At 43.4% G+C, this 13,381-nt stretch overlaps 1 protein-coding gene across 1 annotated transcript in view; it reads right to left on the reverse strand.

Annotated features, from left to right (window-relative positions):
• TBX18 (T-box transcription factor 18) overlaps positions 1-8,277 on the reverse strand; it is a 32,141-nt gene extending 23,864 nt beyond the window's left edge. Inside the window, exons 1-4 of the mRNA XM_003822836.6 lie at positions 7,568-8,277; positions 6,222-6,426; positions 3,935-4,036; positions 380-551 (exon numbers count right to left, since the gene is read on the reverse strand). Of these exons, the coding sequence (XP_003822884.1) occupies positions 380-551; positions 3,935-4,036; positions 6,222-6,426; positions 7,568-7,859 (771 nt within the window). The 5' untranslated portion in view covers positions 7,860-8,277. The remainder of the gene's footprint in view (positions 1-379; positions 552-3,934; positions 4,037-6,221; positions 6,427-7,567) is intronic.
• Between the last annotated feature and the right edge of the window lie 5,104 nt (positions 8,278-13,381).

Genomic DNA, 13,381 nt, shown 5'->3' on the forward strand with positions numbered 1-13,381 from the left:
TGACAAAGCTGGATGCAGGCAGGACACAATAAATCATTATCCTTATTAACCCAACTCCAAAGTATTCATATTCACAGTATAATAATTAGCACCTCAAGAGATTTCACACAAATGTTTTGCCTAACAACATCTCTGCTTCCAGTACTTTCATTCCAATAAAAATGCAGTATCTAGTTTTAACCTATTAAATGCCTCATCGGATAATTCTGGCAACAGGCACAGTCTATGCAATATAAACTTGATTCTGCACAGACAGTGTACATACTAATCAATCAGGCAATGAACATTATGATCTTAGAAGCATCCATTTCCTTTAGTCAGGCACAGTGTAGATGTGGCTGTGCCATCTACAGATACATTAGAGAGGCCATCTACTCACATGGCCTTGGTCATCCAGTTCATTGTTGGTGAGCTTCAGCTTGTCGAAGCTGATAACTTGTCTCATCCAAGTCTCCCCCGAGGCAGGCGAGTCTGGATGAATGTACACACGGGGTGGCACAGGTGAGTCAGCATTACCTGCCACCATCCATTTCGAACTGTGGTAAACATACCTAGAAGGCAATGACCAGGCGTTCAGTATACTGTTTTTATCTTGGCATGTCCAACTCAGTAGAATCAGACAAAATGTGTGCCTATTTTGTTTCAGTTTTAAAATAAATCAATTTCCTCTTTACACTAAAAATAAAATTTCAAGCGCTTTTCCAAACCATTCTGAGGCAGCAGTGGCCTACTGATAATTCAGACTAAGGGGCGTGTTAAGGGCTTAGTGAAAAATATGCATACTATCACCACCATAAATGCAAGCATATTCATTCTTATGAATGACACTTATTCACCCTAGACATTCCATCTCTGATATTTTCCACTTTTCTTCTGAATATTCCATCGACACGAAAAAACAAATAGCTTGTCAAGTTCACCTTTAAGTAAATCTCAAAAATACTTGAGAGTTACATTTTAAAATGCCCCGCTTCCTTCAAGATCATTTCTGATGTTAGACTATGTAAAGGCTTATGGAACAGACAGTAGAAAGGCAAGAGGAAATAGTCAGAAGTTCTAGAAACTTTTATTTTAATAGGAAAAAATGTTTTATCTGTTATCATTTGGTATTTTTTCTAATACTATGATACTATATATTGAGGACAAAGTATTCAGTTTAATTGGAAAATTTTGTATTATCATAAAATGTAGCCCCTTATTCATCTCCTATATTTCTTTCTTGATCCTTATAAAAAATTCTTTCAAATCATTTTCAAATATTGCTAACCAAAAAATAAACTTTGAAAATAATGGTATATCTAATTAATATTACTTTTCTAATTAGGAAACAAAACATCCTTTCTATTTCTTTACATGACAAATATATTGACTCAGTAAGAATAATACGTTTGAATAACAATGCCTCAAGTAAGAAATATTAATATTTAACTATATTAAGATTACCATTTATTAATAATTTAAAATAAGCTAATTAAAAAACTAGAAACTAGTATAACAATGAAGAAAAAATTATAAAATAAAATTATATACTTAGATATTTTCCTTCCATTTGTGTGTTAAGATTAGCATACAATTTAAAGCTATAATTTGCAAATAGTCTCAGAAAAGTCTACCTGTGTTATATACACATTTCTTTTTATAAGAGCATAAAATATTTTCAGAATGTCTCTGATGAGGCCCTTTGTTTCAATTCTTTGTCACATATTTCATTTTGGGCTCAATATGCCTTCTAGTCTTTCATTTCTTTTCTTGGGAAAACATATACAATCATAAAATTAGGGATAGTCTTTCAGAAATCTTCCTTTAGGCCAGAGGCGGTGGCTCATGTCTATAATCCCAACACTTTGGGAGGCTGAGGTAGGCGGATCATGAGGTCAGGAGTTCGAGATCAGGCTGGTCAACATAGTGAAACCCCAGTCTCTACTAAAAATACAAAAAGTTAGCTGGGTGTGGTGGGGAGCGCCTGTAATCCCAGCTATTCGGGAGGCTGAGGCAGGAGAATGGTTTGAACCTGGGAGGCGGAGGTTCCAGTGAGCCGAGATCACGCCATTGTACTCCAGCCTGGGCAACAGAGCAAGACTCCATCTCAAAAAAAAAAAAAAAGAAAGAAAGAAAAAGAAACCTTTTTCTTTTAATTGGTATGATGTAATTTCAATAAGTTCCTAACTGTGGGCTTTTGTGAATATTAATTTTACATTCTAATAAGTGACAATAATTTTTAACTTGACTAAATACCACTCAAACATTAGAAAATAAGCCAAATTTTTTCCTAATATTGCTGAAAACATTGATAAATGAAATGAAAATCTTAGAGATTCAAGAAAAATTACACTGTGGAAATGAATTGAGTTACTGCCAAAACAAAGAGTAATAGGCTCTAACAAAACCTTGAAAAAGTATGCATTTTGAATAGTCAAAACTCCACACCCACTGACAAAATAAAAGCTACAAGTTACACATTCTTTGTAAAACATTCTAAATACAAATAGTACAAACAAATTTCTTCTTGGGAAGCAATATAAGTGAAAACAAATTATGTTTTACAATTTGATCTTTTAAAACCTGACATCTTAATACTAATTTCTGAAATTTCTTTATTTCTATGAGAGTAAATTTGAATCAATTAAGTAAAATAAACCAACCAAAATGTAGGGAAGACATTGGGAAAATAAATAGGAGACAAACTTAGAAGAAAAAGGAATAATTATTAAGCTTATTAAGAATTGTATTATCTTCCTCAGCACAAAACCCCATTTGGAATATGGGTTTTAAATCAAGTATATTTAAAAAATGAACTTTAATGTTTTCTAGCTTCTGTCATGTGGTAGATCATTTTAGCAAAACTCCCTAATGACTTATTTAATTAAAATAACTTATACACAAAACAAATAATAAGACTGTCTTTTTTATTACCCCTTTTTGTAATATTCCATATGTCCATGTACTAATTAAAATCTGTGTACTTTTGATACCAGTAGGCTATTTCAAAAAAGCGACTCCTTAAATTGTTGAAGTGATAAAAAACAAATCTGATTTTGTTTAAACTTATTAAAAGCTCTGTCCCATGCAACAACAAAAAGCGAGAAAGAAACGAAGACAAGCAAAATTTAAAACAGTATCTTCGAATGTTCCAAACACACAAAACTTCCTTATTTAAATGTTAATGTTTTTAGCTCTTCAGAAAAATATAAAGCATTGTCACTGAAAATTCCTGATTTGTTTTCTTGCAAAAAAAAAAAAGAGTAAAGATTGGTTTGAAACTGAAGAACGTGTATATTTTCAAAATTTACTTGATCTTTACATAAATATGTCCTCTTTCAAAATCCAAATATTAGAAGTTTTTAAAAGTTATAACACATACCAAAAAAACAACAGAAAGGTAAAAATTTATTACCAGTTTAGTGATGTCTTAATATCACATAAATTAGAAGATTTTAATTTTTCTTACTTGTAGAAAACCTTAAATAATATTCTGAAATTTTAAAAAAAGCCTACAAACATTGATGGTTTTGTATGTAACAAGATAAAGGAAATTTACATGACCAAAAGATCACAAAGAAATTATGACTTTCCATTTAATATAATTTATATCTATAAACATTACATAACATTTCCTCTCAAAATTCGAATTGAAGTGTAAGTCAATATAAAAGACACATTTAGTTTGGCAACACCAAATTATCCCCTTTAAAAAGTTCTCAGTATTTGAAAACATTTCTCTATCTATTAAAAACAAAACAAAAATTAAGTTTCCACATTTGCCGCAAGAAAAGGCACCATCTGGGCCGCTGGCACCCATGGGCGTTAGAGTATGGATCTGGAAATTCTACAGACTTCTGGAAGCAAAGATCACAGTCCTCACAGATCAAACAGGCACTAGCCTGCAAAATCCTAGTGTTTTTTTTTTTAATTGTTCAGTATCTAATCACTGTACCTGTATCTTTTGTTGTCCACTGGTACAATATCCATGGCAATGTAATATTGCTGGTGAGGATCTAATCCAGAGATCTTCACTCTCATTGCTGGAAACATGCGCCTATTTAAAAAGGCGAAGAGAAAGAGGGTTTGGGGTTTTTGTTTGTGACTAAGGATGGAGCGTGAATAAGCAAAGAAACCTCTTGGATCTCTATTTTTAATATGGATAAATTTATAGTATTCACTTTGCCAATGTAATTCAAGGAGTCAGGACATAGAACATATCAGAACTGAGATTTTTAAATGTAATTTGTTGCACCCTGTGTACATGTGTTCTGTGTTTACTGAAATGTCAGTATAGCTAAAAGTAAAATAATTTTACACTGAGGGAGTAATGGCACAAAAGAAAGCATCTTATTTTTTAAACAAAATTGATAAGCATATTTACTTTAGTAATACAACTAATAAAATGTAACAAATGGTAGAAATATAAAATTTGGATCTCTGAAAGTGATAAAATACATTATAATGTGAAATTTTTAAAGGGTTATAAAAAACCACAAGGAGCCAATGTGCCATGCTATAACCAAACAATATGTTCTTTATTGAGACAGGACTTCCTGTCTGCAGCATGGTAAAGGTGAAGTGCAAAAGTTGCTCTAAATTTGAAAGGTATAGTAAAACTTCTTTATTGAAAGCAGAAACTAAACACAACGTATATTTACCAAATCATTTCTTCCCCCGCCATACCATGGAAATGTTTTCTTACTTAACCACACTTAAAACTTTGCTAATTAAAACAGATGAAAATTTGCATTTATCCTGGCTTCCCAAAGATGCATATCAAAGGAGATGCTAGAGTAAATGCACCCATCCTTTTAAAAAGGCACAGCAGCAAAGAATACAACAGTAAATTATTGTATATAAAAAACAAATACAGCAGTTTGATTTTTAAATATCATTTAATGACTTACGTTTAAGTCCCTTCCAAGGAAATCTAATTTTTGTTAATTTTAACCTTATAACAGAAATTTTAGTAGTTATTTACCAAATTTTTTTCTATAACAAAAATACCATGAAAGACTACTTCTAGAAAAAAATAAAGTCTATTACTCCTAACTAGGTATGAGAACAGTTTAATACGCTGGCTGTTTTAGTATTATTTCAGTGCACCTGTAAGATAAAGAGTAAAGGTCTTTAACTACATCCTTTATAAGACAACTATTGCTTTGTGTTGGTGAAGACTGAATTTGGATCATTAATAAAAGCTCTGTGAAAATGTAGAAGGTAGCATGTGGATTCAATAAAATATGTTTTTTTGTAATTTCTAATAAGTTTGGATACTTTTTATGCTATCCAGGTTTTTACCATGTGTACTCCCTGAAAGAGTTGTGTGTGCTTTCTAAAGTTCCGTTTAAGGAAGCTCATTATTCATAGATTTCACTGCACTAAATAAACTGAAAACTTTAAAATGCAAATATTCATGTGCCTACCTCAAATTAATATGATCTGCCCAACAAATCCATTTATTTTACTAACCAATGGATGGGAAAATTTCACACTTTTTAAAAAACCTATGTACCTTTTTATAAAAATTTTTTAAGTATTCCTCAGCAAATTCAGGCTGTGTTGGATTCCATTTAGGACAAAAATAAATAAATAAATAACCAGGTACTCTAAATCTATAAACAGGATGCTTTTTAAAAATCAGGGTAATTATTCTTGCACCTATACATGATTAAACATGTATTGTGGGTGAGTCCAGTGACTTTTCCTCCTAGTCTAATATGAAATAGCAGGACAGATCATCTTATCAAATTGCCAGGATATCTTCTGATAAAGAACCAATCTGCCTGGGAGTTTCAAATCTGAAAAAGCAAATCATAGTTTACTGGAGTAAACTGCTGTTTAAAAATAAAAGAGAAAGGAAAAAAAAAAAGAATGTTTCCTAGTTCCAGAACTGACAACTAGAGCCTAAATACCTGGACAAGGGTAAATATGACCTCAAATTTATAACCGCCCTGAACGCAGAACATCAACCGCGACAGCTGTGGCATCAGCGGCGACAGTAATTTTCTCCCTGGCATTCAACCAGAGGGCAGTTGGACTGTGCACCGACTGCACTAGTGGTGGGTAGACAAAGCTAGCCTCCAAAGTGAACCACGGTCTGGGGCCTGGTCCCGTTTGACCGAAATTGCTATCCAGAACCCCCACCGAGCTGCAGGCCCTTCTTCCTGATTGAGCTAGAGGTGAGTGAAGACAGGGTCTGGGGTAGGGAGGGGCATCCACGCCAGCTTGCCCATTACCTGCCGGCCTTGGTGATGATCATCTCAGTGCCTATCTCATGAAAGCGCTTCCAGAGCTCGGCTCCCTGCAGATCCACCCGCGGGGCCTGCGGCGAGGGCAGAGGGGTCCCGGGCCGGGCCAGGGAGCGCGCCGGGGACCCCTTGGGGGAGCCTCCCGGTGACGCCAGAGGGGAAACTCCCTGCTGGAAGCCGTCCTCACAGCCGCCTGGACAGCAAAGGACAGAGAAAGGGAACTGGTGAGGGAAACAGAGGGGAAGCCAGCCGCGGAGACGGGCCCACCGGGTGGCTGAGAAGAGGAAAATGACCGGGAGAAAAGGGGAAGCTTTGGTGCCATCAGGTCCTCCTAAAGAACAAGCCAGTCGATAGACACCCACATTCTGCCTGTCGAAGGGGCGCATTCAGAGCTCCAGTGTGGCCTGCTTGGTCCCCAAGTCCCAAGCCCGGGAGAGGCGCGCGGGCAGCGTCCACCCCACCCGCTGGGCCTCCGCAGGGCCAAGGCCCCAGCAGAAAAGGCTTCACGCCGCCGCCGGGGTCTGGGAAGCTTGCCCGACGGAGTCAGAGGAGCTCCCGGGTCCAGAGTCCCCAGTGCAAACTCCGACGCAACCTGCGCCTCGAAGCGCACGCAGCAAAAGCGCCCGGACTCTGGTCCCAAGAGCCTGGGCCTCCTTAAGCCATAAGTGTCTGCGGCGCCTCGTTTTGGGCCTCCTTTTGGGCCGGGCCAGAGGCATCTTCTAGAAGGCTCTTCAGACCCCGCTTTCGCCAAACTCCCGGCGCCCTGCGCTTCCAGCCCAGCAGAGAAAAGTGTGAAAAGCAAGCCCGCGGTCGCCGTCGGCCTTGGCAGAGAAATCAAGAGGAGAAGGGAAGGGAACCGCTCAACTACCCTTCGGGAAACCAAGTTTCCAAATACGCCGCCCTCTTCCTGGTTTGCACAAACGGTTTAGGGCATTCGTTCCGGTTTTAGGGTGGGGTATGCCGTCGCTCCCCTCCTCCCCGCACTGTGCTTTTAAAAGTTAGGAAACAAAAAAGAGCACCCATTGGCTGGAACCCCAAGGGAGGCAGATGCAGGAAGCACAGAGCTGCACCGCTAGGCGCAGCAAACAGCCGCGGCCGAAGGCGCGGGTCGCCGAGTGGGCGGCGGCCGCCCGCGAGGCGAGGCTGGAAGCAGTATCTGAACCGTCTGGAGGGTGACCAGGTTGTGCAGCGAGCTTTGCGACTGACACGGCCAATGCGCTAGTGGCTGAGTGGCCTTGGCCATGTAGGGACGCGGCGCGCACGCACACCCACAGACTCGCAGAAGTTCAGGTTCGCGCCGGAGAGACGTTATAGGCAGGAAGGGGCCCACTCACCCGCGGCTCCGCGCTCCAGGTCTGCGCCACTCCGAGCCGGCCCAGACGTCGCCCCAGCCGGCGGCGGGAGCGCAGCGCCTTCGTCTCCCTCAGAAGAACCCTTTTCGCCCGCGCCGCCGCCGCGGCTGCATCCTCCGTCGTCCACGGCCCCCGCCGCCTCTTCGGCGCCCAGTTTTCGCCGCTTCTTCTGAAGCTGTTGCTGCTTCTCGGCGCCGATCAGCGCCTCCACCGAGAAAGCGTGCGCCTTGAGGCTTAGCATGCTGCACGGCGAGCCCCTTCGCTTCTCGGCCATCCCCCCCGCCCCGCGCCCGCCCGCCCCTCTCTCATATACACTCACGCGGGCACACGCGCGCTCTCGCTCTTCCCCCACCAAAAACTAAAAGGCTCTCGGGGCCTCCCGAGATCTGCCCCCTTCCCCACCGCGGGCAAAAAACAGATTTGGCGTTTCCGCTTTCTCGCTTGTGTTGGGATCCGAGGAACCGGCGACGCGCCGGCCAAGTCTCCTTTCCTGGGTCTCTCTCGCGCGCTCTCTCACTGATGCATTCCTTTGCTCCCACCCCTTCCACCTCCTCCTGCTGCTCCGAGGTCTGCCTCAACTGATGCGCCAGAGAGGACTAACATGGGTAAAAAACACTCTGTGGACACAAATTAGGGATTGTAATTGAAATTTGTTGCCTTGATCTGTCAGCACTTCCAGGCAGGAGAGCGGTGGGAAGAACTTGCTCATTAGTGTCAATAAAGCGGCGGGGGCGGAGCCCGGGTCCCTGTCCATCACCCAGACGGCCGGCCAATCAGGAGGCGCCGACTCCGCGCAGCCCGCGCCCACTTCCTTACAAGGTAGCGAAAAACCAGGAGTGAAAAGCGCCGCCGTCTGGCTTGGATGTGCCAACCACACGGACGCTGAACTCTGTGTCTCTCACGTCCGTAGCTGAGTCCAGCCCCGTAGTCTCCAGCTTTCCTCACCAGGACCTGGAAAGGCGGAAGTTCCCGGCTTTAAACTAGACGTTCAACAAGTTAGAAAATCAGGAATCTTTCAAGGTTCCGTAAATTGCCGTCCCACTTCCGTATCGCATAATGTTGCTACAACTCAGAATACTGGGAAGCTGGGAAGAATTCGCAGGCCCCTCCTTTCTCATTTAAATGTTCCTGCACTCAGTCTGCGCCAGATATGGCTTAGGCTTATTTAAACTTTACTCCGTGATTTTTTTCTTAGGGGATACCAGGTTAAGAAATATGTAAATTCTTTAGGAGTGCAAAATGTTACGTTAACGCTCAGTCCGTCATATAAATGTCAGAAAAAGCACGCCCTTTCCGCAGCCCCCCTTTTCTTTCAAAGAGTGGTAGTTATTTTTAAACGTAGGTCATGGGATTTTCATTCTGTACGTCTTTAACGATATGGACAACTTTAAAACCCCTTAAAACTTCGCAAAATGAAATAAGTATGAAGACGCAATAAAATTCCCCATTTGAAAAACTTCTCTGTGATTTAAGTAACTTTATATTTGTCCTACTTTTGACAATTTACGATCGTTACTTCAGGCTTTTAAGGAGTCCATTGATTTATTTAAAACAAATTTAATAAAATCAGTGCTTTTTAATTAAATGACACCATATATATTTGTTTGTACAATCTGTTTTGTAGTTTCAACTCGACTTTTTGTTAGGATTAACAAATATATATATATATGTTTGGTATAAATAGAGCAAATCTCTTGTGGAATAAAATTAATCGTGCATATTACTCCATCTTTTGTATAAAATACACGGCAGGCCGGGCGCGGTGGCTCACGCCTGTATTCCCAGCACTTTGAGAGGCCTACGCGGGCGGATCAAGAGGTCAAGAGATCGAGACCATCCTGGCCAACATGGTGAAACCCCGTCTCTACTAAATAAGTAAATAAATACAAATAGTAGCTGGGCGTGGTGGTGCACGCCTGTAGTCCCAGCTACTCGGGAGGCTGAGGCAAGAGAATCGCTTGAACTCGGGAGGCGGAGGTTGCAGTGAGCCCAGATCGCGCTACTGTACTCCAGCCTGGCGACGCAGCAAGACTCCGTCTCTGTCTCTCTCTCTCTCTCTCCATATGTGTGTGTGTATATACATACATACATATATATATATATATATATATATATATATAAAACAAAGGAATTTTTTCCTCTCCCTCGTCCCTCGTTTAATTCAATCTCCGCAACCGTTGGCTGCCCTTTTATCTCTGACTTCTCTGTAAACTTTCAGTAGAGTAGCATTTGGGGGTAGATCCGCCACTGAGACTGATCCTTTTATTGTAGAAGAGAACGCGCCGTTCCTGGAGGCCGGACACCACAGCGGGAGTAGGAACCTGGCAGGCGATGAGCAGAGGCACGAGCAAGCCGCCCAGCCAAACCTGGCAGCCTTGAGGTCAAAAATGATTTTGTAATATCCTTGCGGAGGAAGCCTCTTTTAGACGCCTGAGAAACAAACTCAGTTGGGAGGAGGTGTTTTGCATTTTACAAAATGAAGGCTTTGCGACCGATTTAGAGCTGTGTGGTCCCTAGTGGGTCTCCAAGCTCCGGGGCACCCTAGGCCGGTATTACATCATTAAAAAGAAGCGCAAATCCCATTTCTGAAGTTTAGCCGAAGGCGGGCGCCGGCAGGGAGAGCTGAGAGGCCGCCTAGAGAGTTTGGGCCGGGAGTGGGAGTGGGACAAGGCGGGAGCTAACTTAGCAGGAGTAGACGCCGTAAGAAGTTCCATTCAGCTAAGGTGCCCCGCCCCAATCCCAGGCTCTCGGGGACCGCAAGAAGGGAGATATCCGGTGCTTCTCCGAGCGGTCCTTACAGCTTTGGAGACTCTGCTGCTGCCCAGGGGTGTAGTCGTCGGAGCCCTCGGGCCTGCTGGGGCTCAGCAGGGGTAGTGGGAGCCCCTACCCTGGGAGAAACTGCCAGGGACAAACACTGTTTGCTGACGCAAAGCCTATTCTGCAAAGGAGTTCTCCCTGTATATGTCCTGCAGCTCCAACTGATTTAGAAAGGGATACACAGGCCTGCAAGGCGCTCTCGGGATCATACAGCCTCACGCCCTCTTCTTTTCCTCTGCCATTTCTTTATGTCTTTCGCCTTCACCCTGGGCAGCAGACCCCAGCAGGCGGGGACACCCGGGGACTGGTGTCCGCATAGCCGAAAGGCTGGAAAGCAGAGCCTCGTCTACATCCACGATGTTTCTAGAACGTGGCCCTTAGAAATAATTCAAGTGTGAGTAGGGCGCCGAGGACAGGACAAGGCGTTTGCCCCCTAGTCCTGCTACTGGCTAAGGAGAATCATAGCAGTAGAGCCGCACCACTGCTGCCGCCGCCTCCAACTTGCGTTAAGTTCGGCTCAGGCTACTGGATTGAGCAGGACCAGCTAACTCAGGTCCCGAGGGGCAGTGTGTCACAGACTGCAGCCCACTCCAACCTCGGCTCCTGGAGAAGGGGCGTCGAATCTCTCTTGGGCATGGGAGGGAAAGACATTCCGAGTTGGCTGGGCGGAGTGGCAGCCTTGAGAGTGACGAGTGACAGCAAAGCCTCGTCCTAGCAAGGCCTTTTACCAACAGCGCGGCATGCCCTTTCGAGGAGAGCGCCAGGCCCTCGCACTTTGCAAGTCAAGAGAGCAAAGAAAGCGGGGACAGGGCGCGTAATCGCAATGTGCGGTCGCGCGTGTGCACGTGTCTGTGTTTGCATGTGTGCGTGAGCATGTGCACCTGCTCAAGTGTAAATGTGTCTGTTGGCAGTTGGGGTCTAAGTACCTGAGAATGTGTGTCTTCTGTTGCTTTAGGAGATTAAAATGTCTTTTCCCAGTATTGAGCTACATTGAGGAAACAAAACTGAAATAAACTGTCAGGCCTCTCTCAAGACCAGCCGGATTCTATGTTAAATAAAAGTCAGCCAGAGGAGAATATTGTCAGAATGAATCAGTCTCAAGGACTTGGGGAGAGAGAGAAGGGCAAAAGATCCTTGAGCTCCCAGATCTGGGACAACGATATACAGTGGAATCCATGTCCTGCCGGACAGCAACACTAACTGGTGGGAGGGGGCGTGCAGGGGCGGGAGATGGACTTTTAAAAAGCATATCCGGTCTCTTCTTTATTTTTCTTGGTGCAGTTTAAAATTGGACAGTTCCGAAATAGTGCTTTTTTGTTGTTGTTGTTTTAAACTCATTCTCTGTCGGCTTCCACTCTGCTTTTTAGCCTGGAGCCTGTTTACATAGCATTGATACATGGCCAGTTGTGTATAGTTTGCTATTTCATCTTACCTGATTTATAAGATACTTACATTTTATTTATAAACAATTTTTCTTTTTTAGGTTATAATTGTTAAAGCTCTATGCGTCCGGTCTTCATTCCTTCGAAAGACTGAATTTTTTTCTTTTACACTTGACACTCGCTGTATTTAACCCCTATATTTAATTTCTCAGACTCGATAAGGTAAGCCCTGAGTCTGTTCAGACAAGAATCGGTTCTTTGCCCCTGATCTCAGGGCACATCAAATGGTCCCCGAGTCTCCAAATAATCCGGACCCAGACTTCTTTGCCACACATAGAGAAGTTTATTATTAGTAAAAGATGAAGTGAGCTAGAAGCAGAAATGGGACAGAGAGTATGGGTGGGCAACGGCCAAATCCAAACACCAAGAGGGGTACTTATTTGGCTGCGTTCCTCTATAGTTTAATCTGGGAAGGAGCCATAGCCTAATTGGAGACCGTGAACATCAGCCTACGCTGAGTCACCAGGCAGCGCCGCACAAATGGGCTAGGGCTTCCCGTTTCCGCGATTCCTGTCCCTACTCTTTCCCACTCTCTTTCTTCTCTTTGCACATACTTTTCTTCTCGCCTCTCCTTCTGATCTGGGTTAATGAAAATATTTTATCTTGTACAAGTTTATAAAGCCTACGGTAGTAAATTCAGGCGTCCCAGGGCTCAAGGACTGCACTCTTGCGGATTTCTCTGCCGGGTCTGGTGCTGCAGATGCAAACCCAGGCCCCGTGAACAAAGCGATCCGGAGCTGCAATTCCTCCCTGCTCACTCCTGTGGCTGACTTGCACGCACAGACATCGCCTCCCCACTTGTTGGCGACTGTTTTCCATTCTTCCCCCAACAATTCGTCCTTCTCAATTCCGATTAGCTGAGACTGAAGCCCTCTACAAAGGACCTGTGCAGCCCACGGAACAATTCCGCAGTTCTCAGGTAGAAGAATCAGAATCAGGTCTGAGCCCGCGGGGTATCTCTTTAAGCGCTGATTTTTTAAAATCAATGATCATTTCTCATTGGGGCTCCAGGGAGGTGCTCGGTTTCTGGAGTGTCAAATGAGAGTATACTCCCAGGGTAAGCTTGTCTTCATTCCTCTCTCTCTCCACCCTCCCCCCCTCCGTTTTCCAGCTTGGAGAAAGGAAGGGGAGAAGGGGTCTTCTGGCCCACCAAGTCGAGGGACATTGAGGAAGTAATGAATCTGTGATGCGTCCAGAAGAAAATTCACCCTCTGGGAAAATGAGCTTCCGTATTCATGCTTGGTGTATCTCCAGCAGTATCTGCTCTACCTCCAAACAACACTGCAATTATTTTTTTTCACCCCGTGGGTGAAAAACCGCTGCCCTATCTCCCTCATTTATTGACTCACACTCCTCCCACAAAACTACAGTGTTGAGGGATCAGTAACAGAAATGTTCAAGAAGGCCACACTTGTCTTTATCACTAATATGTGACATGTAAGATGGCTTGAAGGAAGTACTGAAATTAACACCCAGATGTAAATGAATACCCGAAGATGCCTAGCTGGACATTGCTAATATCAACATTGCAACAGAT

The sequence above is a fragment of the Pan paniscus genome, chromosome 5 (assembly GCF_029289425.2).
Source record: "Pan paniscus chromosome 5, NHGRI_mPanPan1-v2.0_pri, whole genome shotgun sequence".
Classification (NCBI taxonomy): domain Eukaryota; kingdom Metazoa; phylum Chordata; class Mammalia; order Primates; family Hominidae; genus Pan; species Pan paniscus.